Consider the following 22,012-nt stretch of genomic DNA (forward strand, 5'->3'; position numbering starts at 1 on the left):
TCAGCAGCTGTTCCTGAAGAAGTGCCTCTGTCTTTGCAGGACAATTTTGGCTTTGACCTCCCAGCAGTGGAGGCTGCCACGAAGAAGCACGAGGCCATCGAGACGGACATTGCGGCGTACGAGGAGCGGGTCCAGGCCGTGGTGGCGGTGGCCAAGGAGCTCGAGACTGAAAACTACCACGACATCAAACGCATCACTGCGAGGAAGGACAATGTTATCCGCCTGTGGGAGTATCTCCTGGAGCTGCTCCGGGCACGGAGACAGCGGCTCGAGATGAACCTTGGGCTGCAGAAGATTTTCCAGGAAATGCTGTACATTATGGACTGGATGGATGAAATGAAGGTGGGTGGAAGTCCTTTGAGAACACAGAGCAAATATTCCTCAGAGGCGTACGTGTCCTCTTCTGTCAAGTTTTAAGATTCATTTTGCCCCTCTGATTTAGTAGACAGACCCAGATGATACACATTCAAGAGTAGTGAACAAATTCCTTATGATGATTTGTTAACAATAAAGATTAAAAACAAGCAAGGAAAAAGAAGTTTACCCCTATAAAAAGCTACTTTCCAGCTTCATGTCTGTCTCATAAGGCCCAGAGGCCTTTGAGGTTTTGGTCACAGTGCTTGGGTAAAGATGACAGATTTGGTGAAAATGAATTAAATAATCTCTCTCCATCATGATTTACATGGGGAACAAGTCACCTCTTCACCTCTCTGCTTTAAAAAGCTTGAATTTTTTCCTGTCTGTTCTCCTGGGATCTGGGAAGGGAAAGGACCACGACTTGTCCATCAGCCAGCAGAACCTGGAAACTGCTGGAGGAAAGAAAGCTGTGTGTAACTCTGCAGGAGCTCACAGCATCTGGGCTGAGTGCTGCTCCTTGGCCCTGCTGAGCTAACTCAGCCTCTCAGCATCCTAGACTGAGAACTCATTAAAGGGCAGTCAAGTTCTTCGTGGTTGCCAGTGATTTCAAAAATACTGGCTCAAATTTGTATCAGCCGTGTCTCTACATTTGGAATTGCTGTCCTTAGGGGCCTGGAATTTCTCTGACCTAATGAATCAACAGATAACAGTGCCATGCCTGGAGTCCCAAAGAAGTAAACAGTTTATGGCCTTCAGCCTGTTTTACTTGTCTTTCTCACTTTGTTCAGGTGCTTCTGCTGTCCCAAGACTACGGCAAACATTTGTTGGGAGTTGAAGACCTGCTGCAGAAACATGCTCTGGTGGAAGCTGACATTGCTATTCAGGCTGAGAGAGTGAGAGGAGTCAATGCCTCTGCTCAGAAGTTTGCCACCGATGGAGAAGGTAACCAGCACCCAACATACCCCTTTTGTCTTAATTACCTGTGAGGTTATCGGTGAGACTCATTAGTTCTGCAAGATAGGTTAGCTAAACTCCCCACCAGAACGAGAGAATCCAGCTCCATTTGTGTCTTCTGTACTCGGCGTGTCAATGATTCACTTGTCCAGGAACCTGCTCAGGAATTGAGTGTGGCATTGTGCCTTGCATGGGACGTCACGCTCCTCAGCAGCAGCTGCCATGGCTTTGTAGAGGTCGCCACGGTTCCCCATGCTGTGTTCCTAATGCGAACAACACAGATGGTGTCCCAATTTATCCTAAAAGGAAGCAATTCCCTAGAACCCAGTGTCGTTAACCAGAGTAAACTACGTCCATTTTGTGCAGTTGTGTATAAATCTGAATTCAGTGAATTTCGCCTCACTGGAAACAGTCATGAATATCTTTCCTTTTGGGGTTTTTTTGTCTTTTGGAAAGAATAGTATTTTCTGATCTGTGTTATTGTGTGGTGGAGCTTGAGCACTTCCCACTCACTTTCATGAGACTAACTATGGATTCTTTCATGTAGACCTTGTAGCTGGAACACACAGGAATTCAGAGCTCCGTGTAGGCCCCAGCTGTGGGGATGGGAGTGAGTGAGCCCAGGTGGTAACGCGTGTTCTCTGTCCGAGCAGGTTACAAGCCCTGCGACCCGCAGGTGATCAGGGACCGCGTGGCTCACATGGAGTTCTGCTACCAGGAGCTCTGCCAGCTCGCAGCCGAGCGCCGCGCACGCCTCGAGGAGTCCCGGCGCCTCTGGAAATTCTTCTGGGAAATGGCTGAAGAGGAGGGCTGGATCAGGGAGAAGGAACAGATCCTGTCATCTGATGACTATGGGAAGGACCTAACCAGTGTCGTCCGACTCTTGAGTAAACACAAGGCGTTTGAGGACGAGATGAGTGGCCGCAGCGGCCACTTTCAGCAGGCGATAAAAGAAGGTGAAGACATGATTGCGGAAGAGCATTTTGGGTCTGAGAAGATCAGAGAAAGAATTAAGGATATCCGGGAGCAGTGGGCTAACCTGGAGCAGTTATCTGCCATTAGGAAGAAGCGGCTGGAGGAAGCCTCTCTCCTTCACCAGTTCCAGGCCGATGCTGATGATATTGATGCGTGGATGTTGGACATCCTCAAGATTGTCTCCAGCAATGATGTTGGCCACGATGAATATTCCACTCAGTCCTTGGTCAAGAAACACAAAGATGTGGCTGAGGAGATTGCGAGCTACCGGCCGACCATCGACTCTCTTCACGAGCAGGCCAAGGCCCTGCCACAGGAGCACGCGGGGTCCCCAGATGTGCAAGGCAGGTTGTCCGGAATCGAGGAGAGATACAAAGAGGTTGCTGAGCTGACCCGGCTGCGTAAACAGGCCCTGCAGGATACCCTCGCTCTCTATAAGATGTTCAGTGAGGCAGATGCTTGCGAGCTTTGGATCGACGAAAAGGAGAAGTGGCTGAATAATATGCAGATTCCAGAGAAGCTGGAGGACCTGGAAGTGATCCAGCACAGGTGAGAATGCCTTTACCAGGAAGTTTGGGGAATACTGGGTAGAAGTTTTTTTACCCCAGCTGCCTTTCCCAGCTTGCCTGTGGCTCAGATTCTCTAATGCTTGGGGGATCTTGTGTTTGTTTGTTTTCCCCCACCCCAGGTTTGAAAGCTTGGAGCCAGAAATGAACAACCAGGCGTCCCGCGTGGCCGTGGTGAACCAGATTGCCAGGCAGCTGATGCACAGTGGCCACCCCGGTGAGAAGATCAAAGCACAGCAAGATAAACTCAACACAAGGTAAGTGCAAGCCTCGTGCTCAGGAACATCACACCAGCTGGAACAAGTATGGTGGGGTCATTTGTGTATCTTAGGTATGCTTTTTTAAGATATTCTGATGCTGTTACCTGGAGTATTTTCAAGGTAGGCCTTTAAAGCTTCAAAAGGAAAGAGTAGTGCCTTTCAAATATTTGATTATCAGATGGAGTTTTGCTCTTGACTTAATCAGGCCCTGAGTGTGTCAGTACCTTGATCTGAGAGCTGGAAATTGACTGTAACAATTATTATGATAAAAAAGAAATCAATACAGTTTTATGTAAACTCCCTCATTTCTTAGCTTCAGAATGAACCAAGGGAGTGTGAAAAGTTGGTGTAACTGCCAGTTTTTCACTTGAGGAAAAATTATACCCGGTGTGCTGGTACTTGTCACATTCTAATACACACCATATCTGGGTTAATGGTTGCTTTGCTAGAAATACTGATGGTGTGGGAAGGACTGAGGAAACCGTGAGTAGCTGGGTTACAGCAGGGCTTACCAAGCTGGTGGGAGCAGCTGCTCACTCAGCAATGCTGCCATATCCTTTTCCCACAAAGCTCAATTTCTCTGCTCTCCTCTCCTCACACATTTCAGGTGGAGCCAGTTCAGAGAACTGGTAGATAGGAAGAAGGATGCTCTGCTCTCTGCTCTGAGTATCCAGAACTACCATCTTGAATGTAATGAAACCAAATCCTGGATCAGGGAAAAGACCAAAGTGATCGAATCCACACAAGACCTGGGTAACGACCTGGCTGGAGTGATGGCCCTGCAGAGGAAGCTGACGGGCATGGAACGGGACCTGGTGGCCATTGAAGCCAAGCTCAGTGACCTGCAAAAGGAGGCGGAGAAGCTGGAATCAGAGCATCCTGACCAGGCACAAGCCATCCTTTCACGGCTTGCAGAGATCAATGATGTGTGGGAAGAAATGAAGACCACCCTAAAGAACCGGGAAGAGTCCCTGGGAGAGGCCAGCAAGCTGCAGCAGTTCCTGAGAGATCTGGATGACTTCCAGTCCTGGCTCTCCAGAACACAGACTGCAATCGCCTCCGAAGATATGCCCAACACCCTGACAGAGGCTGAGAAGCTGCTCACTCAGCATGAGAATATCAAGAATGAAATCAACAACTATGAGGAAGATTATCAAAAGATGAGGGACATGGGTGAGATGGTGACGCAAGGGCAAACTGATGCTCAGTACATGTTCCTACGCCAGCGCCTCCAAGCTTTGGACACGGGATGGAATGAGCTGCACAAAATGTGGGAGAACAGGCAAAATCTCCTTTCCCAGTCTCATGCCTACCAGCTGTTTCTCAGAGATACCAAGCAAGCAGAAGCTTTCCTTAATAACCAGGCAAGTGGTCAAGATATACCTGACTTCATTTCTACAGGTTGGCACTGTGCACTGCAAGCAATTAACAGACAAAATCTATTGGCAGGAGAGCCACAAACAGACAAATTGCCCTTTTCTAACTGTATTTTACTTCAAACTGTTCTTGGGAGATGTTTGTTGTTGGAACAGCAGCATAGCCTGAGTGTAACAATTTTCTCTCTGATTTCTTTAATCCCAGGAGTATGTTCTGGCGCACACGGAGATGCCAACTACCTTGGAAGGAGCAGAAGCTGCTATTAAAAAGCAGGAGGACTTCATGACCACCATGGATGCCAATGAGGAAAAGATCAATGCAGTTGTGGAGACAGGCAGGAGGCTCGTTAGTGATGGGAACATTAACTCTGATAAAATCCAGGAGAAAGTGGACTCTATTGATGACAGGTAAGGGCAGAACAGTGGCACAATGTAGCTGTTCCTGCTTTAATTCTGTTCTGAGAGATGACCTTTTACGAGGATTCAAAGGCAAAGTAACAGCTTAGAAAATGTCTGTTCCTGACTGTTTTCTTTGTCTCGTGGAAAAATAGGAACTGTCATGTTTCAAGAATGCACGAAGCTAATCTTAGTTAAATAATACCTCTCCCACTTTGTAGAGGCTTGGTAGGTAATGAGCTCCCTACCCAGAATTTGGCTGTGTGAGTGTTGTCATGTAGTTCTTGGAGTATGAACAGACTTGATGCTCTGGTGGGAGCTGTAGCAGTTGGCTGTGTCTGGTTCCACAAGTCTCAGTTTCTTCTGGTGCCCCTGAGCTGGTGTAATTACAATAACGTATTCCTGTCCTTCCTCTGGAGAAGGAATGTGGCTCTTCAAGGGTGTAATTGGCATTGCATCCACCCCATCCGCTCGCCTTTGATCGCCTCTTCCAGCTTGTCTGGCCCCTTTGAGATCAGATTAGGAAGCACTGGTACAAGTGTGTCTTTCATCCCAGAACAAGTCCTTTGCTTTCTCTCTCTGGCTGTGGCAGGGATGCTATAGAACATTAAAAGTTTCTTTTTCTTTGAAACCTAAATGTTCGGTTTTGATGGCTGTTGTTCTTTCTACTTTTGGTTTGGATTACAGTGGAGTCTTTCAAGGCACTGTGAGTGTCAGAACACAGCAGTGAGCTGTGAAATGTCACTGATGACCCTCCCATCAGACTTGCATCCCCCCCCAGCTGGTAAGCTCAGAGTTCTCCAGGTGCCTTCATCTCCAAGGAGAAACTGAAGTAGTTCAGAAAATGTTGGACCTTTCCGGTTTGGGCAGAGATGTCCCACTGTCTGTGGAACCACTTTAGCCGTGCCTCATGGCTTCAGGAAAAGCAGCTCTTTCTGTTCCCAGAGCTTGCTGAGGTCTGCTGAGCCCACTGACAACTGAACCCCCAGGATACCCCATGTTTCCGTTCTCTCTCTCACCAGCTTGGCTCTAGATCCCAGAGAGAATCTGCAAGGCCAGGAAGAGGAGATACATGAAAGCAATCAAGGGGACAACTAGGACAGTGATTTTCCTTAGGTACCCTCTCTGAGGGTCCTCTGCTCTAAGTTTTCCCATCCGCTTAGGAAAGCAGGAGAGCTTGATCCTGGCCTTCTGGTCAGGTGTCCTCTTTTTGCAGCTTTTGGAATATTAAAAGAAAGCATCCAAGGATATCATAGCAAATGGCCAGCAGCATCTTGCAGCCCTGTCTGAGGTGGCTGGAGAGACAGCTTTGGCCTGTGTTGTGTGCTCTGCAGAGGCTCTGGTGACTGTCACCCCAGTGCAGCTGCTCCTCTGTGCTCCATTGTCCCTGCTGTCCTGCCTGGGGGACGTGTGCTGGAGTTCCTACTGGAACGGAGCATTTCCTCAATTCCAAAGCTATTTATGCCCAGCGCTGCAAAAAGCATCCGGTGTGCTGCTATCCAGGAAATCTGTGTGATTGCTCCCTGAGTCTGCGGGGCTGATAAGCCTCCAGAACAAAGCCCTGGGGCTTCATGCACTGGGAGGGGTAGCAAAGGAAGCCTCTTTGCTTTCACAAAAAGTGGCTGTCCCAGCTGAGCTCCACCTGCATGTCTAACAAAGGACCAAAACAAACAAGCGCAACTATGTGCAGTGGCTCCGTACTTCCCATAGGGAGCTCTTTGTAGTTTCTGGTATTGTTCAGAGTAGGTTTTGGAGCTGTGCTTTTGAGCTGTTCCTGAGGAGACCCCACTGGCCCTGGTGTAGCAGACAGGCTCTGCCCTGGAATGGTTCCCATCTCAGTCGGGATGGCGCAAGGGGGAGGAAAGTGCAATAGGAAAGAAATACTTCAGCACAACCTTTTAGAGCAGCTCACAGGCAAGAGTCAATGGGAATAAGGACAACGGAGTAAGGGTGAGGAAAGGAGAAGGTGGGTTTGCATCCAGCTATCACTAACTAGCTTCTCCAGCTGGGGAAGAAGCTATTCTCCCTGTGCAGCTGTCTCTGCTTGGGTGACTTCTGCTGCTCTGGAGCATTTTCTCCTCCATTTTCTCTTGGAAAAGTGTTGGGGAACTGCTCCAGTCTGTGTACTTGCACATGGCCTCCAATTCTGCAAGGGAGATTTAGTCTAAAGACAGTGGCAGATCTGGCACAAGTTGTGATCTGAGCCTGTTTTACATCAACTTTTGTATTTGTGCAACCTTCTGCTCAACAGAGAACAGAAGTAAGTTTTGTTCTTGTCCATTCAGAAGGGAGAGTGCCTCGTTTTGTGGAGCAATGAAAGAAGCTAAAACTGCCTTTCATATATCTCAGGATTCCTAGCAGGGAGCTGCATTCACACCACGTGTAAGATTTATTATTTCTGCACAGGCTTTGAAACCCACAGGCTTACAGTTAAACCACAAGTGGTTTTGTCAGTTTTCAGCACTGTCAGCATTTTCAGGGGGCGCTGGGAGTCAGCTTGGGGACACTGGGCAAATTCTGGATTAATTTGCGTCAGACATCTCCTTGTGCTGAACAGATCTTACACTTACGGTGGAAGTCACATGTGTGATACAGAATCCGAAGTCATTCTAAATAACTGGAGTCTGCAGAGCAAACTATTCTTCTTCCACAAACTATTTTAGCAAATTAGTAAGAAGCAGTCATTGACAAGCTTAAGTGTGAATTCTTTTAAAGGATTTAAGGATATTTGAACAAGGAGTTAATAATATTTAGGTACAGCCAGTCTGGAGCAGGAGAACAGACTAAATAACTTCTTAAAGTCCTTTATTCCCATAAAAAAAAGTCAGTGATGAAAACACAGGAATTCCTGTCTGTTCGAGCAGTGCCCATCCTCAAAATGCTTCTCCCTTGTTACAGTTCAGCCCTGTTCTTCAGAGAAAACTCACTGTCGAGTCTCACTCCAGGTCATCTTGAACAAAGCCACCTTTTACAGTTACATAGCTCTAAGCACCGAAGATCGTATTTGTTATATTATGGCATCATCTGTTTGATATCCCTGCATGGTTTCCTTCAAAGTCCTTCAAGTCAGTATTTCCAACACTCCATGGGAGATATTTGTATTAGTTTTTTAAAATTCAGGTTTTCTCAACAGAAGAACTTCTGTACTTAGTCTTAAATCTATTCCAGTGCTGTGAAAGTTCTGCTTTTAACTGCATAACTCCTGTCCTCTCCAGAGTACATGAGTCTGTAATGTAATCTAGCCTTAAATCTCTGAAATTGGCCTGATAAAATCACCCAGAGAGTTCTTTGCTTCATTTTAACAACCTGAGTAATGTAGTGTGTTTGCCCAGGCATATAAAAGCCAGCCAAGAAAGAGTGGAATCAAACCCGGGGATGTTTGCTTCGTTAGAGAGGCTTTTCCTAAGGCACAGTTTGTCTTTTCCTTTGTGTTACCTCTGTCAAAACTTCAGGATCACCTGGGCTTGGACTCCAGGCTCTTGCTTTGATGGTTCCATGTGTCTTCTGTGCCATCCAATCTATAAATCATTTTCTTGACTACACCTGTAGAGATGTTGCTTGCCTGGTTATTTGAAGGCAGCTGTTGAGGCCAAAGAGAAGCAAATTGTTGTCCTGTAGAGGGTTTTCTCCTATTCCTCTGCCTACAGACTTTTTGCTTTTATAGAAATTGTATCTCCAAGTATTTCTTATGTTTCTGAAGTCACTAAATTGGTGCCAGAGAGCTTGCTGTGGTAACTTACTGCAGATCAGGAAAAGTGGTGTCATAATCCAGTTGTCATCAAAATGTAATTTATGATCTTCTGGAGTATCATGAGTCTCTGGAGATCTCCACTAACATGGATTTATTTAGCTTTTGCCAGCATGTGCTGAGCTCATCTTATAAACTGCCACCCTTTAAAATAATTTCCAACTCTCAATCCATATTTATCTTACTACAAATGGCAGCAATATTTCACTTTAAACCCCTGTACAGTGCAATAGGAACAAGCCTAGCACAATGAGCAGTAAATAGAAATTGTCTTCTTTACTCTGTCTCTTCCTTGTAAATTGCCTCATAAATAATGAAAGGATGGAAGGTGAGGGATAGCTACTCCAAATAAGCATTTTTAAAAACATGGCCAGAGGTACCTTGGGAATCAGCCCCATTCCATTTGAAGGACCCACCACAACCTTTGGGACTGCCAGCATGACTCATCCTTCAAGGGGCAAACAGTGATGAATCAAATTAGGGCTTCTGGATTAACCTTTCCTTCTCTTCTGACTGCTCTTAAACACTCTGAAAAATATGTTCCAAATGCATAAAGCTTCTGTGTGCAGAACCGCACAGGGCGCTGCACGTGGTTAAACACAGCCTTGGGAAGGTTCTGTGGCCCAGCTCAGCTTTGTGCAGGACAAGGAGGTGCTGAAGGAGTTTTACAAAGAGCATTACAGCAGGTGCACCCTGCAAGGGCCACACAACGTCATCTTATTGTTGCAATTTGCAGTTCTCTTATGGTTTTTGGCAAACAGCCTGAACTCTCCTGTGGGCTTGAAATGAGTGGGCCAAATTCTGTCCATAACATGTTGTAAAGCCCTGCTGACTTCAGAATTTTCTCTGTGTATTTAACGGGTCACAAAAACAAGGAGATGCTGAACTTCAGGGAGTCCATTAAATAACACACTCCAAAATGTCCTTTGAAAGGCAGCTAAGGACACACACCACAAACTTATCAGCACCTGTAGTCCAAAGAGGCTCCAGAAACCAACAGTGGCAGCTTTTCATGAAATGCCTATTTCATTTCCTTTCTCTATTGTTTTTTTTCTGACCAGACATAGGAAGAACCGTGAAGCAGCCAGTGAACTTCTGATGAGACTGAAAGATAACAGGGATCTCCAAAAGTTTCTTCAGGATTGCCAGGAGGTAAATCATGCCCTTTCACTTTTATTGCTGAAAGCTGCATCCTGCAGAAGAGCATTCTTACTCCACGTTTTATGAGGACTGAAATGCTCAGTCATCCAGTAGTATTTAGTGTGGAATAAACATAAAAAACCCCCTGACCATACCGCTGCAAAAAAGAATGTTTCTTTTCTCTTTTCCCACGAGCCAAATTTTCTTTTGTCATATAAGCTAAAGACATAGAAAACTGTTGAAAGCAGTGAAGATTTTTTGCTGTGATATAAATTATGACCGTGTGGAATGTGGTGGGATTAGCAGTGCACTTACTAAGAGTTTTGTCTACAGCTGTACAGATGTATGTGGCCTGGTGCAAGGGATTTCAGTGATGTCTAGCAAACATTAGAAGACTAGGAGGTTAAGAATAAAAAAGGAGCAAGATTAGGCTGGGTCATTTATGTGTGATTTACCTGATAGTTTACATGTGTTTAAAATTGTTAAGTATTATAACATTTGAAAAGAGAACATTTTTCCAGATTTTCTAATCACTTACATGGACTGTTTACACTGAAGAAAACATTTGAAAGTTTGGAATAGTCTTGTTCCTAGCACAAGGAATTAATCAAGTAATTTTCAGGTTATTTCATGGAGTACTGGCAGATAATAAAGAGCTTTGCCTGTGAGGTTTTGATCATAAGCTGGGCAAGTGGTGTTTGCTGCTTGGTTGCCTGGATTCAATCTGTTTCTCAGCATTGCATAAGCTGTCTATGAGCTTCCCTTCAAATGCTCCTTCCTTAGTAGTTAAAACATGACAGATTAGCAAAAATTCTGCTGTTCTTAGCAGCAGCTTCTTCCTTCCTCTGTGACTGCTCTGGTACAAAGATCCCCTGGCTCTCGGGGCTCTCCTGGCCTCAGTGTCAGTGTGGGTGCGTTCCTTAGGAGCTGTTTTTTCTCCTATATCACTGGAAGAAATAGGAAAGCATAAAAGCTCTAGTGTTGGCTGCCTGAATGCCTTTCCTCTCCCTTGTTTCTCTCCAGACACTAAAACGTGGATGTCTCGACCACATGGTTCAAAGACAAACTTACAATTACCCAAATGTCAGGGATTCCTCCAATCCTCTTGGAGAGCACATTAACCTTGGTGATAATTGAAGGGCTGCTTCCTGAGAAAACTTAGAATTTACATCAGTGTGGGGCCTGCTGACACCTCCGTTGGCCTGGAGGGTTTGTGATGGAGCAGCGATGGAGCAGCACGGTCCTTCAGGGTGGAAGGGAGTCAAGGCAACACCTCCCCCTTGGCTTTTTCCTTAGCTCTGCCTGTGAAGTTGGGAATTGTTAGGGAACAGCTTTGAGCCAGTCCCCATTTCACCTGGCAGTGACCCTTTGGCCTTCCTGCCCGCTGCTGCCGTAGGGAGAGTTTCCCATCTGTGTGTAACTTGAGGAAAGGCAGAGTGTTGTCTGCAGCCCTGCCCTCCCCAGGGCAGCCACATTGTCACTGTCACCCTGTGCTGAGGTGGTGTTGTGCTTGTGGCCTCCTGCCCCTTGCTCCTTCCTGCAGAGCCGGGGAGCAGCAGGATAATGCTCCTCACAGCAGCTCAGCAGTGATAAACCTTCCCTGCGGGGTCACAGGTGAGGGAAAACAGCAGATTTTCTTGTTGGGAGGAGTCAGAAACACTGTCACAGGTTAGTCCTGGGGCGCTGCTTTTCTGGCTATTTCTTCCACTCATCGATATGAATGTGTTAAATAAATTTGCTGAGTGAATGAAACAGTGACAGCAAAAAATCCTGAGTGGATGAGATGTGATAAATGTTAAAATTTAGTTTTCTTTGACTTCCTGCTCTTTCTCAGCTCACCTTTAAGGAGTTTACAGCTGACCTTCTCTCTGAGTGCTTGGAAGTCCCAGCACTGTCTGGGCTCATTTCTCCAGGGACATGGTGAAAGCTCTTGGCAAGACCCTGCACTCCAAAGTTTCTCTCCTGGAGTGTGCTGGCAGGATTTGCCATGTGAGCCTCCCTGCAGGATGGGCTGTGTCAGCTTGGCTCCTGGCACAGTCTGGGAAGTGCAGCAGCACTCGGAGCCCTCTCCCCTTGCCTTGCTGCTGTCTCTGCATTTCCCTTCCTTCATGCCGGGTTGGCACTGCCGAATGGGAGCCAGGAGTGGGAGCAGGATCTTGTGTACAGGTGCAAAGGATGGGAGGAAGCCTCATCCTCTCCTGGCCTTAACAACTTCTGGAGAAATAAATACTCTTAAGTGTCATTCTGAGGCAGTTTAGGGAAATGTTTTCTGAAAATCTACTTTTAACACTCAAGGTACTGGTTTTTAGTGCCTGTAGTGGTTGCAAACCCCAGATTTTAGCAGTGAGCCCTTAAATACTTTCTCTGCTTTTCTGTGCTCCGAGGGGTTTATCCTTACAGGCCCTGCCTGTGAGCCACATGTTGTCCCTGTCTTGCCTCCCCCCAGCTGGTAACAGGAATGATCCAGCCTCTCCTTGGGAAGCACTTTTAAATCCCCAGAAGCCTTAATGCTGTGGCTGAGTAAAAGCAAACAGTGAAAGCCAAGCAGTGCAATTTGCAGAGCAGAGCAGCTGTCTCCTCCCCAGAAAGGCAGGAGTAAAACCACTAATTCTGGGTTATATCCTAATCCCCATGTAGCCTTTGACTGTTCAGCAGCACAGTAGCCTGTTCTAATGTAAACTTCTGCCTACAAAGCTCTTCACCAACATGAGCATTTTTCTGTTTAGACTTGATGGGAAGATCCAATGAGGAGTTTCTCTGATTGCTCTAAGTTTTCCCTTTTTGTGGAGGGGTGCATTTAAGGGACAATTTAAATTTTAAAGAGCAATTGAAAAGAGGTCCATGAGTGCTCAATGGAATTTGTTGCCCTGTGTCCTGAGCACACAGCAGAGGCCTCTGTTCCTCCCCTTTTTGGGCTGCTTGCTCACCCAAGTGCTGTTCTAGAAACCAAACTAAGATTTGTTTTGACATTTTCCGCTCTATGCAAAAAATGAACCTTTTCAAATTCTATAAACATTCATGCGAATGTGGTTTTTATCCACACCTCAGGGATAGATGAGGCACTCAGACTCACCCTAGGAGGAAATGTGATGTTGGCTGCTAGGATCATTTTCACATTCCATTTGCCCTTGGCAAATCAACTGTCTCTTAAAGTATTGGTTTTCTCTAGTAGTGCTATGAAAATTGTCCCCAGTGCCTTTGCATTTGCTGAAAATCAGAAAGAAAACAGTCTTGGATTTTATATAATGGGAAAAGGAAAGTCTCCAACACCAAAACACTCTTGGAGACTGGACAAATAAACAAAATACTTATGTAATCATATACAGAGAAAAGGCTGAGGGGAAAAGGTACAAATGTGCTGTGAGTTAATGGTACAAAACCATCTCTACCAATCTCTACAAAACCATCTGGCCAATAAGTAGGACAGGTGTCCCTGTGATGCCTTTCTCTTGCTGTTGAAGTGGGTGAGACCTGTGTGTTTGATTTTGCTTATCACAGAGGTGATTCCTTTCTGCTTGAATCATGTCTTATTTATGTATTGGAGATGGATGCTTGAATTGAACTGTTAAAGAGGCAAATCCTTGACTGAACCCTGAGTAAGAGCAGTCTCTGAGTCTCACACAACTCTTCTGTAGAGGCCTCTCTTTACCCTTGATCTGGAGGCATTTTGCATTATTTCACACTAGAAATGTTTCCTCACACCCCCATGTATTTTCCTTTCCAGCTCTCCCTCTGGATCAATGAGAAGATGCTCACAGCCCAGGATATGTCCTATGATGAGGCAAGGAACCTGCACAGCAAGTGGCTGAAGCATCAGGCATTCATGGCAGAGCTTGCATCCAACAAAGAGTGGCTGGAGAAGATTGAAAAGGTAAGTGAAGAACATTCAAAAAATGCCCTTATCTTTGTCCAGGGTGGTTGTGCACCAAGATGGGATCTGCTGCTCTGCAGAACTGGTCCTTAAATCATCCCACAGCTGAGGCTAAAGGAGATTTCTGGTGCACTGTATCTCCATCCAACCCATTTTATTCCTCACTGATGTTAAAAGGCTTTTATCCAAGACATTCACTCAGACATTGGCTGAGGTGCCAGTTTAGTTTTGTCTAGTCTTTCAGAAGGAAGGCATAGCCTAAATTTCATACCCGAAGGGTAAGTGGGGCAAATGTTGGGATTGGAGCCAGTGAAGTAGAGGCACTTCCCGGGAAATAACGGAATATAGGGAATAGCTGAGTTTATTCTCCTGTGCTGCTAAGCTGGTGTTCATTCATTTAGGACTATAACCAAGTTGCCTTTCCCCATGCAAAATTAGGGCATGAGGTAAAGAACATCCAGTTTTGTGATTAATTAAGATTCACAGCTCTGTATCAAGTTACTTTGAAGCCTTAATACGCTGTGGTGAGCTGTGCTTCCCCCCCTGTTTCTCCTGTGCAGCTCTGGAGCACTGAGGAGTCTCCTCTTTAGCTCTGACAGTGGGTTTCTGTTCAGTGTAAGTTAGCTTAATTGCTCATTTCCTCTCCCACTTTGGCACTCCATATCCCATTAGAGGCTTTTCTGTGATCTGCAAATAGCAATACCCTTTAATGGTGTAATTAGAAGGCTGCTCTTAGTACTGGAAGTTCCTTTTTAGTGATGCTAATAATCCTCCTCCTTTGCCTCTGGAAAATCAGATTGCAGCAAAGGACCAGGGTTGTGTACAGAGTTGTGACAGTCCCTGGATTAACATTCATATGGAATGTGCTGGGTTGGGGGCAGCATTCCCATCTGCACCCGGGTGCAGAGATAGAAGGATAATTAGAATAAAGACAATATTTCCCAAACTCTCCCAGCGTTATGCTGGGTGTTCATGGTTCTCTGGTGATGTGGCCCCCAGAAGCTGGGGCCTCAGGAGACTCAGTGTGTGCAGCTCCAGCTCCCTGCTCCATGGTGCCGGAGCCATAGCCCCAGGAGCTCCCTTCAGGGAACGTGTGGAATGGAGAAGAGAAAGGAAGCATTGCTTGACCTTCCCATTGCTAAAAACCCGTCTTCCAGGCAGCAGAGGGACCTGGGAGCTGATTTTCTGGAAGGAGTCACTGGATAATTGGAGATAGAAAATGAGTGGTTGATGCTGTCAGCAGATGAGGAATCCTGAGTGCTTATTAATCAGGGTAATTGCCCTAACGGGCTGTGAGTGCTCCCGAGGAGGTACCATTTGGTTGCTCTTTGCTTTGCAGGAGGGAATGCAGCTCATTGCAGAGAAACCAGAGACCGAGGCCGTGGTGAAGGAGAAGCTGACGGGTCTCCACCAAATGTGGGACGAGCTTGAATCCACCACCCAGACCAAGGCTCAGCGTCTCTTTGATGCAAACAAGGCAGAGCTTTTTACCCAGAGCTGTGCAGACCTGGATAAGTGGCTGAATGGTTTGGAGAGCCAAATCCAGTCAGATGACTACGGAAAAGATCTCACCAGTGTCAACATCCTGTTGAAGAAGCAGCAGGTAAACAGAGCATGGGGTGCAGTGGGCAGACAGCAGATACCTGCACTCAAAGGAACAGGCAGGGCAGGCTTTCAGTTTTGGAAAGAAAGAATTGCTTTTCTTTCTTCCTATTCTTTCATGTATCTTTAAGAAGAAGAAGAAATATATCCAGCAACAAATCAGACACTAATTATTAACACGGTAAATCCTCAGTGACCAGCATCTGTTCTCCCTTCTGAGGAAGCTGTTGATGTGCCCTAATCATATCAACAACTTTCATCTCAAGTTTTCAGGACCTTTTTGCCATGTTTCTGTTTAGATGCTGGAGAATCAAATGGATGTCCGTAAGAAGGAGATAGAGGAGCTGCAAAGCCAGGCAAGGGCTTTGAGCCAAGAGGGCAAGAGCACAGATGAAGTCGATGGCAAACGCCTTACTGTAGAAAAGAAATTCTTGGAGCTGCTAGAGCCTTTGAATGAGAGAAAGGCCAACCTGCTGGCCTCCAAAGAGATCCACCAGTTCAACCGGGATGTGGAAGATGAAATTGTGAGTATTAAAGAAATCCCGCTCCCGCGCCAGTAGGACAGTTTTGGAATACTGCTGCTTTCTGCAGCTTGTGTGCACCAGCCTCTCTCTGCTGCCCCAACTGTATCTGGAGTTGGTTGAAATCATGTGTTCTCTCTCTTTCAGTTGTGGGTTGGAGAGAGGATGCCCATAGCTACATCTACTGATCATGGACACAACCTCCAGACTGTGCAGCTACTAATAAAGAAAAATCAGGTAAGTAGGTGCTGTTAGAGCTCCATATCTGCTATTTCTCCTTAGTGCTGACTAATTCGGCAAGGAAAGGTTTGGGCTAAAACAGTGGGTGCTGTGGTGTGACCACAGGTGGTGGCACAGCGCCAGGTTGCCCACATGAGCTCATGGCATGTGTTTGGCTGCCCCTCTGGAATTAAGACCCCTGACTTGCATTTCCTATTCATTTGTGCATTGTCTCATCAGTCAATTTTCTCCCATGTAGACCCTTCAGAAAGAAATCCAGGGCCACCAGCCTCGTATCGATGACATCTTCGAGAGGAGTCAGAACATTATCACAGAGAGCAGCCCCAATGCTGAAGTCATTCAGCAGAGACTTGCAGACTTGAAGCAGCTGTGGAACCTCCTCATCGAGGAGACGGAGAAGCGCCACAAGCGCCTGGAGGAGTCTCACAGGGCTCAGCAGTATTACTTCGATGCAGCCGAGGCTGAGGCCTGGATGAGTGAGCAGGAGCTCTACATGATGTCAGAAGAGAAAGCCAAGGTGAGCAGCTCCACAGTGACACTGCTGTGGGCTTAATTGCTTTGCTGGAGGGAGGCAGGTGACATAGTTTAAAGTGGCACTATGGAATGGTAACATAAACAAATTTAACTTCCTGGTGAAGCCTCAAGTGATCATGGCTGCTATCTGTTCTGACATCGCTGATAGTGTGCAGGATAGGCTGTGCTGTGTGGAGCCAGGTAAGCATCCTCACACTGCAGAGGGCAACTCTGTGCCTGCCTTCACTGCAAGGTTAGGATTGCCAGTGCGGTCCAGTTAGGTCCAGTTTTCTGTTAGTTTTGAATGACAGCACAATTCACCTGGCTGTGAAAGAGGGCCTGACAGTCAGTCAGCTGCTACCACTGTCACCAGCCTTGACTCCCAGCCACCATCAGCTTTGAATCCCAGCTTCAGACCATACCAAAGAGAAAGTAAACTCCTGTTTTCCAAGGAGATGTTAGTGCTGGAGCTTGTTTGTTATCAACATAAATGCACCATGTTCACTGCCCTGAGAAAATAAAGCACAGCTTTGTATCAGGAGAACACATTCCAAAGGTTCTCAATTCAGTCTCCAGTTAAAAATGGCTCGTTTTCTTTTTTGTCTATTGCAAATAGCTGACTGTGCAAAATACTGTATTGAAAAGATTTACGGACAGTATCAGTTAGCACTGAGAGTGGGGGCTGTTTTTCTTAGCTATAGCAGTGCATAAAAAGTTTTGATTGGAACTTCTCCAGGTACTTTGGTGGAGAATCCATTGGCATGGGCTGTGTAGGATTTCTTTTCTTTGCCCCATGCTGTTGTTGAGATACCTGACAAGTGGTGTGTCTTAATCTGTTCCATGTTTCTGAGCCCTGCACCAGTGTTGTGGAAACACACAAAAAGCTTCATAGAAGAGGAAACTCGACATGCTCAATGCCCAGCTGATGTAATTTTGTTCTGTACCCCAGAGGGGTTGATGCATTATCTCTTTCACTCATTATTTTGCTTTTTGGGGGTACCATTTGCTGTGACATCAACTGTTCTATACCGCTGGAAGAAGGGCTTGTCTTCAGGCTGTACTTGGGAGCAGCTCCTTATAATTCTTCCTATCATTTTCTGTCACCCTTACAGGATGAACAGAGTGCAGTGTCCATGCTGAAGAAACACCAGATTTTGGAACAAGCTGTAGAAGATTATGCTGAAACTGTGCACCAGCTTTCAAAGACCAGCAGAACTTTGGTGGCAGATAATCACCCAGAAAGGTATTAACTGCCATTTTTAATTGGATCATGAGTTGTTTTATCAATTCAGTCCGTTCCTTGGGTGGTTCTGACACACAAAGACCACAGCAAAGAGTAAGTAGCTCAGAAGCTCGTACAGAGGAGAGGAGTTCAGCCTCACTCAATTCAGGGTGTGTGTTGGACCACCCTGATTTGGCCAGAGACAGGGTCAGTATGTGCAGCTGCTGATTTCTGGTGGTTCTGGACACCTGGAGTACCTGTCTGTTGTGTCCCCTGTGCAGGCTGCAGTGTCAGGTCTGCCAGCACTGCTGAACCTCACAGAGGTGGGGCAGTCCTCAGGGACACGGTCCAGATCTGCTCCTCCAACCAACTTTTACGTCCAGCACAGAAGGTCACAGTTGTTAATCCTTCTGCAGTGCTCCCCAAGATCTGCCTCTTCTCTTTGAGGTTCCAGCAGAAGCAGAACCTGGAATCAGATGCTTTAAACATGGGCACATTAACATCTTACTTTTGGCAAATTTAGCTCATCTTTCATAAATGGCTTTCCCTGGGGGACAATTTAGGAAGCTTAAGAAACATTTTGCTGTAAGAGCTGCAGCTCAGCAGACACAATTCTCCACTGGCTTCAGCTGGAAGGCTGATTCCACTCTGAGGCTGATGTATTTAACTGCTCAGCCTGCACAGGCTGGAAGGTGGCACTGGCCTAGGACAGACACACTCTGCCTCCGGTGGAAGGTTGTTATTTAACTCTAAAGCACTCTCTTGTGGTCATGATTGCTTCTGATGAGAGCAGATTTCCTGGCTGAGCTGTCTGAGTACCGGAATAACATCATCAGCTTTACAAGGCAGAGGGAAGGCACTTTAACAGCACTGTATGGCTCAGACAAAATAGAGGCAAAAGATACAGCAAGTAGAAATATTCATCCCTTGTGCAAATGCTGAGCTTTAGGGGGTAAGAAACCCATGAGTGCTGCTGAACTCTGAAGCAGAGTTTGACTGAAAAGGAACTGCTCCCTGGCTCAGCAGCTCAGATCCTGCCTGTAGCTTTGGGAGAAGACTCTGGTGTGATCTGTGGCCAGACAAATGGAGAGCTGGATTCCAGCTCCCCTCTCTAAAGCCAGGGGGTTACAGTACAGGACAGACAAGTTTCCCAGCTATTGCTGTCACCTCTGCCAGCAGAGGATCTGCCCAGCGTGTCCAAGTTGAATTCCTGCCTGCAGCAGACGTGCGTTCTGTGGATTAAATGCCCCGAATGACTTTTATTCCTTGCAGTTTTCCCCATTTGGTTTTGCTTGCAAAGGCAGTGCAGACTCAGTGCTGTTTGGTTTTCCAGCGAGCGCATCAGCATGCGCCAGTCCAAGGTGGACAAGCTCTATGCAGGCCTGAAGGACCTCGCTGAGGAGAGGAGGGGCAAGCTGGACGAGAGGCACCGGCTGTTCCAGCTCAACCGCGAGGTGGACGACCTGGAGCAGTGGATCGCCGAGAGGGAGGTGGTGGCAGGGTCCCACGAGCTGGGCCAGGACTACGAACACGTCACAGTGAGTCCTTGGGGAAGCCCTCTCTGGGTGCTGCTCACAGAGGGTGGCTGGGCTCGCTCAGGTCTCTCTGTAGTCACAGCGCTGCATGAGGCTCTTTCTGTGCCCTCCAGATGCTGCAGGAGCGGTTCCGGGAATTCGCCCGGGACACCGGGAACATCGGGCAGGAGCGGGTGGATACTGTCAACCACATGGCGGATGAACTCATCAACTCCGGCCATTCGGACGCTGCCACGATCGCCGAGTGGAAGGACGGACTCAATGAGGCCTGGGCAGATCTCCTGGAGCTCATTGACACGAGAACACAGATCCTTGCAGCCTCTTATGAACTGCACAAATTTTACCACGATGCCAAGGAGGTCTTAGGACGTATCCAAGACAAACATAAGAAACTGCCCGAGGAGCTTGGTAGAGACCAAAACACAGTGGAAACACTACAGAGAATGCACACGACATTTGAGCACGATATCCAGGCCCTGGGCACCCAGGTGTGTGGCAGGTGAACTGTGGGTGTGGGAGCCTGAGCTGCAGAGTTTGCTGCTGCCCTTGGCTGCTCCGTGGCTGGGAGACAGAGTGCTGCCAGCTGCTTCCCACGTGTTGTGCTGTGGGAATAACCTCACCTGCATCCTTTTCTTATCTGTCTGTCTGCTGCTCTACCATTGCATTCAGTTGATTATCTAAAGTAGCAATCTGTAAGTACACGGGCTTCTGAACATGTTGGCAATTGTTGGATGTTATTCCATTTCCTGTCCTTTGCTGAAGAAGAAATGAGAAAGGCAGAGAGCTTCTGTATTGATTTAAAGTACAAAATATGAAGGAATGTATAAGCCTGGTTGGCTTTTTGAGGTTTGGTTTTATTTTCGTTGGTCAGTTTGGGTTTTTTTGGGTTTTAAAAACAACAAAAAGCCCTGGTCAAACCCTTTGTGCCAGGTACTGTTTATTTTTCCTTTCTGAGAGGCAAAGACCCACACAGAGGCTTTCTGACTTGGTTATGAACCTGGGCATTCTGAATTGAATATGGCCTTTCTTGGTGCTTCCTAAGAGCAAAAGAGATTTAAAATCCACAGTTCAGGCTAAGATTTTTAAAAGCATCCAAACTTGATCTAATTCTGAATCTTTTGAAGCCAAGGTGTGTCAAGTAGAAGGTGGCAGCTGCTCATACAGCACAGGGGGGATTCTAAATCAAAATACAACATTCAGCTGCCACAAGGAGAATTTGGGAAGGGAGCAAGTTGCTTAAGGAATGGAGGAATTTACAACTGACTGTATTTATCTCAGTAGGTCAGGAAAGAGCTTTTATGGCCCAGCTGCCAGCCAATTCTCAGTTATGTAGCAATTTACACTAAAACAAAGGAGATAGAGCAAGCATTTGCTTTTCCAGGTGTTTTACTTTCAGAAGCTGTAGATTTTATACAGAAAATGGGAGACATTCACAAAACATCAATCCCAGTCTCTCAAAAAGGTAATTATAATCAAGACCTAAATGAAGGAATATGTAATCACAGTACAGAGCTGTGGGGAAAGCACTTAGGATAATTTCTGGGTGAAGCAGCCAGAGCACTGAGATAGATCATTATGAGAGAGGCATGGTCTCTGTGCCTGTAGCTAGAAGGCTGTTTGATTTGATGCTAAAAACATAATTAGACAAGAGCTATTGGAATGTTTCCTGGCTTGAAAAATATGGAAAACAGTCAGGAATTAGCATTTGCCATCCCAAGACAGTGTTTGAAAGGAAAAGATTTCTAATAGTAGAAGGTTCTTAACATTTCCAAATTTTCTTCTCTGTGAAGTCATTATCTACGTTTTTGAAAAATGACCTCTGTCAGCTGGAGTAGTGGTTTGGATACAGAGTTCCCAAGTGCCATTGTCACTTGTGTGAGAGGAAGGGAGTTTGATGATGAAAATGGTCCCCATTTGCCCTGACATGTAACAGTCAGCTTGTTTTGGCACCATGTCTTGCAGCGAGTTCAGGCAGTGGCAAATCTTTGCTATTTTCGGGGTCCCTTGACCCTACAGTGTTCTCTGAGGGATAATGCTGGCTTAATAACAGCACAGACCTTTCTACTGTCAACAGACCAAATGCATTTGCAGTGACTTTAGAAAGCCCCTCAGGTGATGAATTAGCAGATAAGTGTCCCTGTATCTGTGACTCAGGAGTCACAAACCCACTGATGGCTTTGTGTCTCCCAAACCACCACAGGTGCGACAGCTGCAGGAGGATGCAGCGCGCCTCCAGGCTGCCTACGCTGGGGACAAGGCCGATGACATCCAGAAGAGGGAAAACGAGGTCCTGGAGGCATGGAAGGCACTGCTGGATGCCTGTGAGGGCCGCAGGGTGAGGCTGGTGGACACAGGAGACAAATTCCGTTTCTTCAGCATGGTTCGGGATCTCATGCTCTGGATGGAAGACGTTATCCGGCAGATAGAAGCCCAGGAAAAGCCAAGGTAATGTGAGGCATCTCTTCTCCATCAGAAGATAAGGCTGAGGAACATCTGTAGGGCTCAGTATCACTGAGAGTGGCTTTCAGAGCCTGCTGCTGCAGCAGCTTGTGGGTGGCTGCTGGAATAATAGCCTTGGAAAATAGTAGCCAAAGAGATTCAGTCTCACACTGGGGTTATTTGATCTCTGATTCAGGCCAGAGTGGTGCTGTTCTTAAGGAAAGACTTCCTGAACTACAAAGACAATCTAGGATTCAATTTTTCCTCATTGAGTTGTGGGTCAGTTTGAAAATGTAA

General features: G+C 46.5%; 1 protein-coding gene across 5 annotated transcripts in view; it reads left to right on the plus strand.

Moving 5' to 3' along the window:
• Positions 1–22,012, plus strand: part of SPTBN1 (spectrin beta, non-erythrocytic 1) — a 116,927-nt gene that overhangs the window by 81,232 nt on the left and 13,683 nt on the right. For all 5 annotated transcript variants that reach the window (XM_039569957.1, XM_039569958.1, XM_039569956.1 and 2 more), the window contains 16 exons: positions 40–342; positions 1,146–1,299; positions 1,965–2,835; positions 2,975–3,109; positions 3,720–4,476; positions 4,694–4,896; positions 9,694–9,784; positions 13,497–13,643; positions 14,983–15,246; positions 15,545–15,769; positions 15,914–16,003; positions 16,245–16,523; positions 17,632–17,762; positions 19,075–19,279; positions 19,390–19,764; positions 21,477–21,721. In XM_039569957.1, coding sequence (XP_039425891.1) covers positions 40–342; positions 1,146–1,299; positions 1,965–2,835; positions 2,975–3,109; positions 3,720–4,476; positions 4,694–4,896; positions 9,694–9,784; positions 13,497–13,643; positions 14,983–15,246; positions 15,545–15,769; positions 15,914–16,003; positions 16,245–16,523; positions 17,632–17,762; positions 19,075–19,279; positions 19,390–19,764; positions 21,477–21,721 — 4,475 coding nt within the window. The remainder of the gene's footprint in view (positions 1–39; positions 343–1,145; positions 1,300–1,964; positions 2,836–2,974; positions 3,110–3,719; positions 4,477–4,693; positions 4,897–9,693; positions 9,785–13,496; positions 13,644–14,982; positions 15,247–15,544; positions 15,770–15,913; positions 16,004–16,244; positions 16,524–17,631; positions 17,763–19,074; positions 19,280–19,389; positions 19,765–21,476; positions 21,722–22,012) is intronic.

This window comes from Corvus cornix, chromosome 3 (assembly GCF_000738735.6).
Source record: "Corvus cornix cornix isolate S_Up_H32 chromosome 3, ASM73873v5, whole genome shotgun sequence".
In the NCBI taxonomy this organism is placed as follows: domain Eukaryota; kingdom Metazoa; phylum Chordata; class Aves; order Passeriformes; family Corvidae; genus Corvus; species Corvus cornix.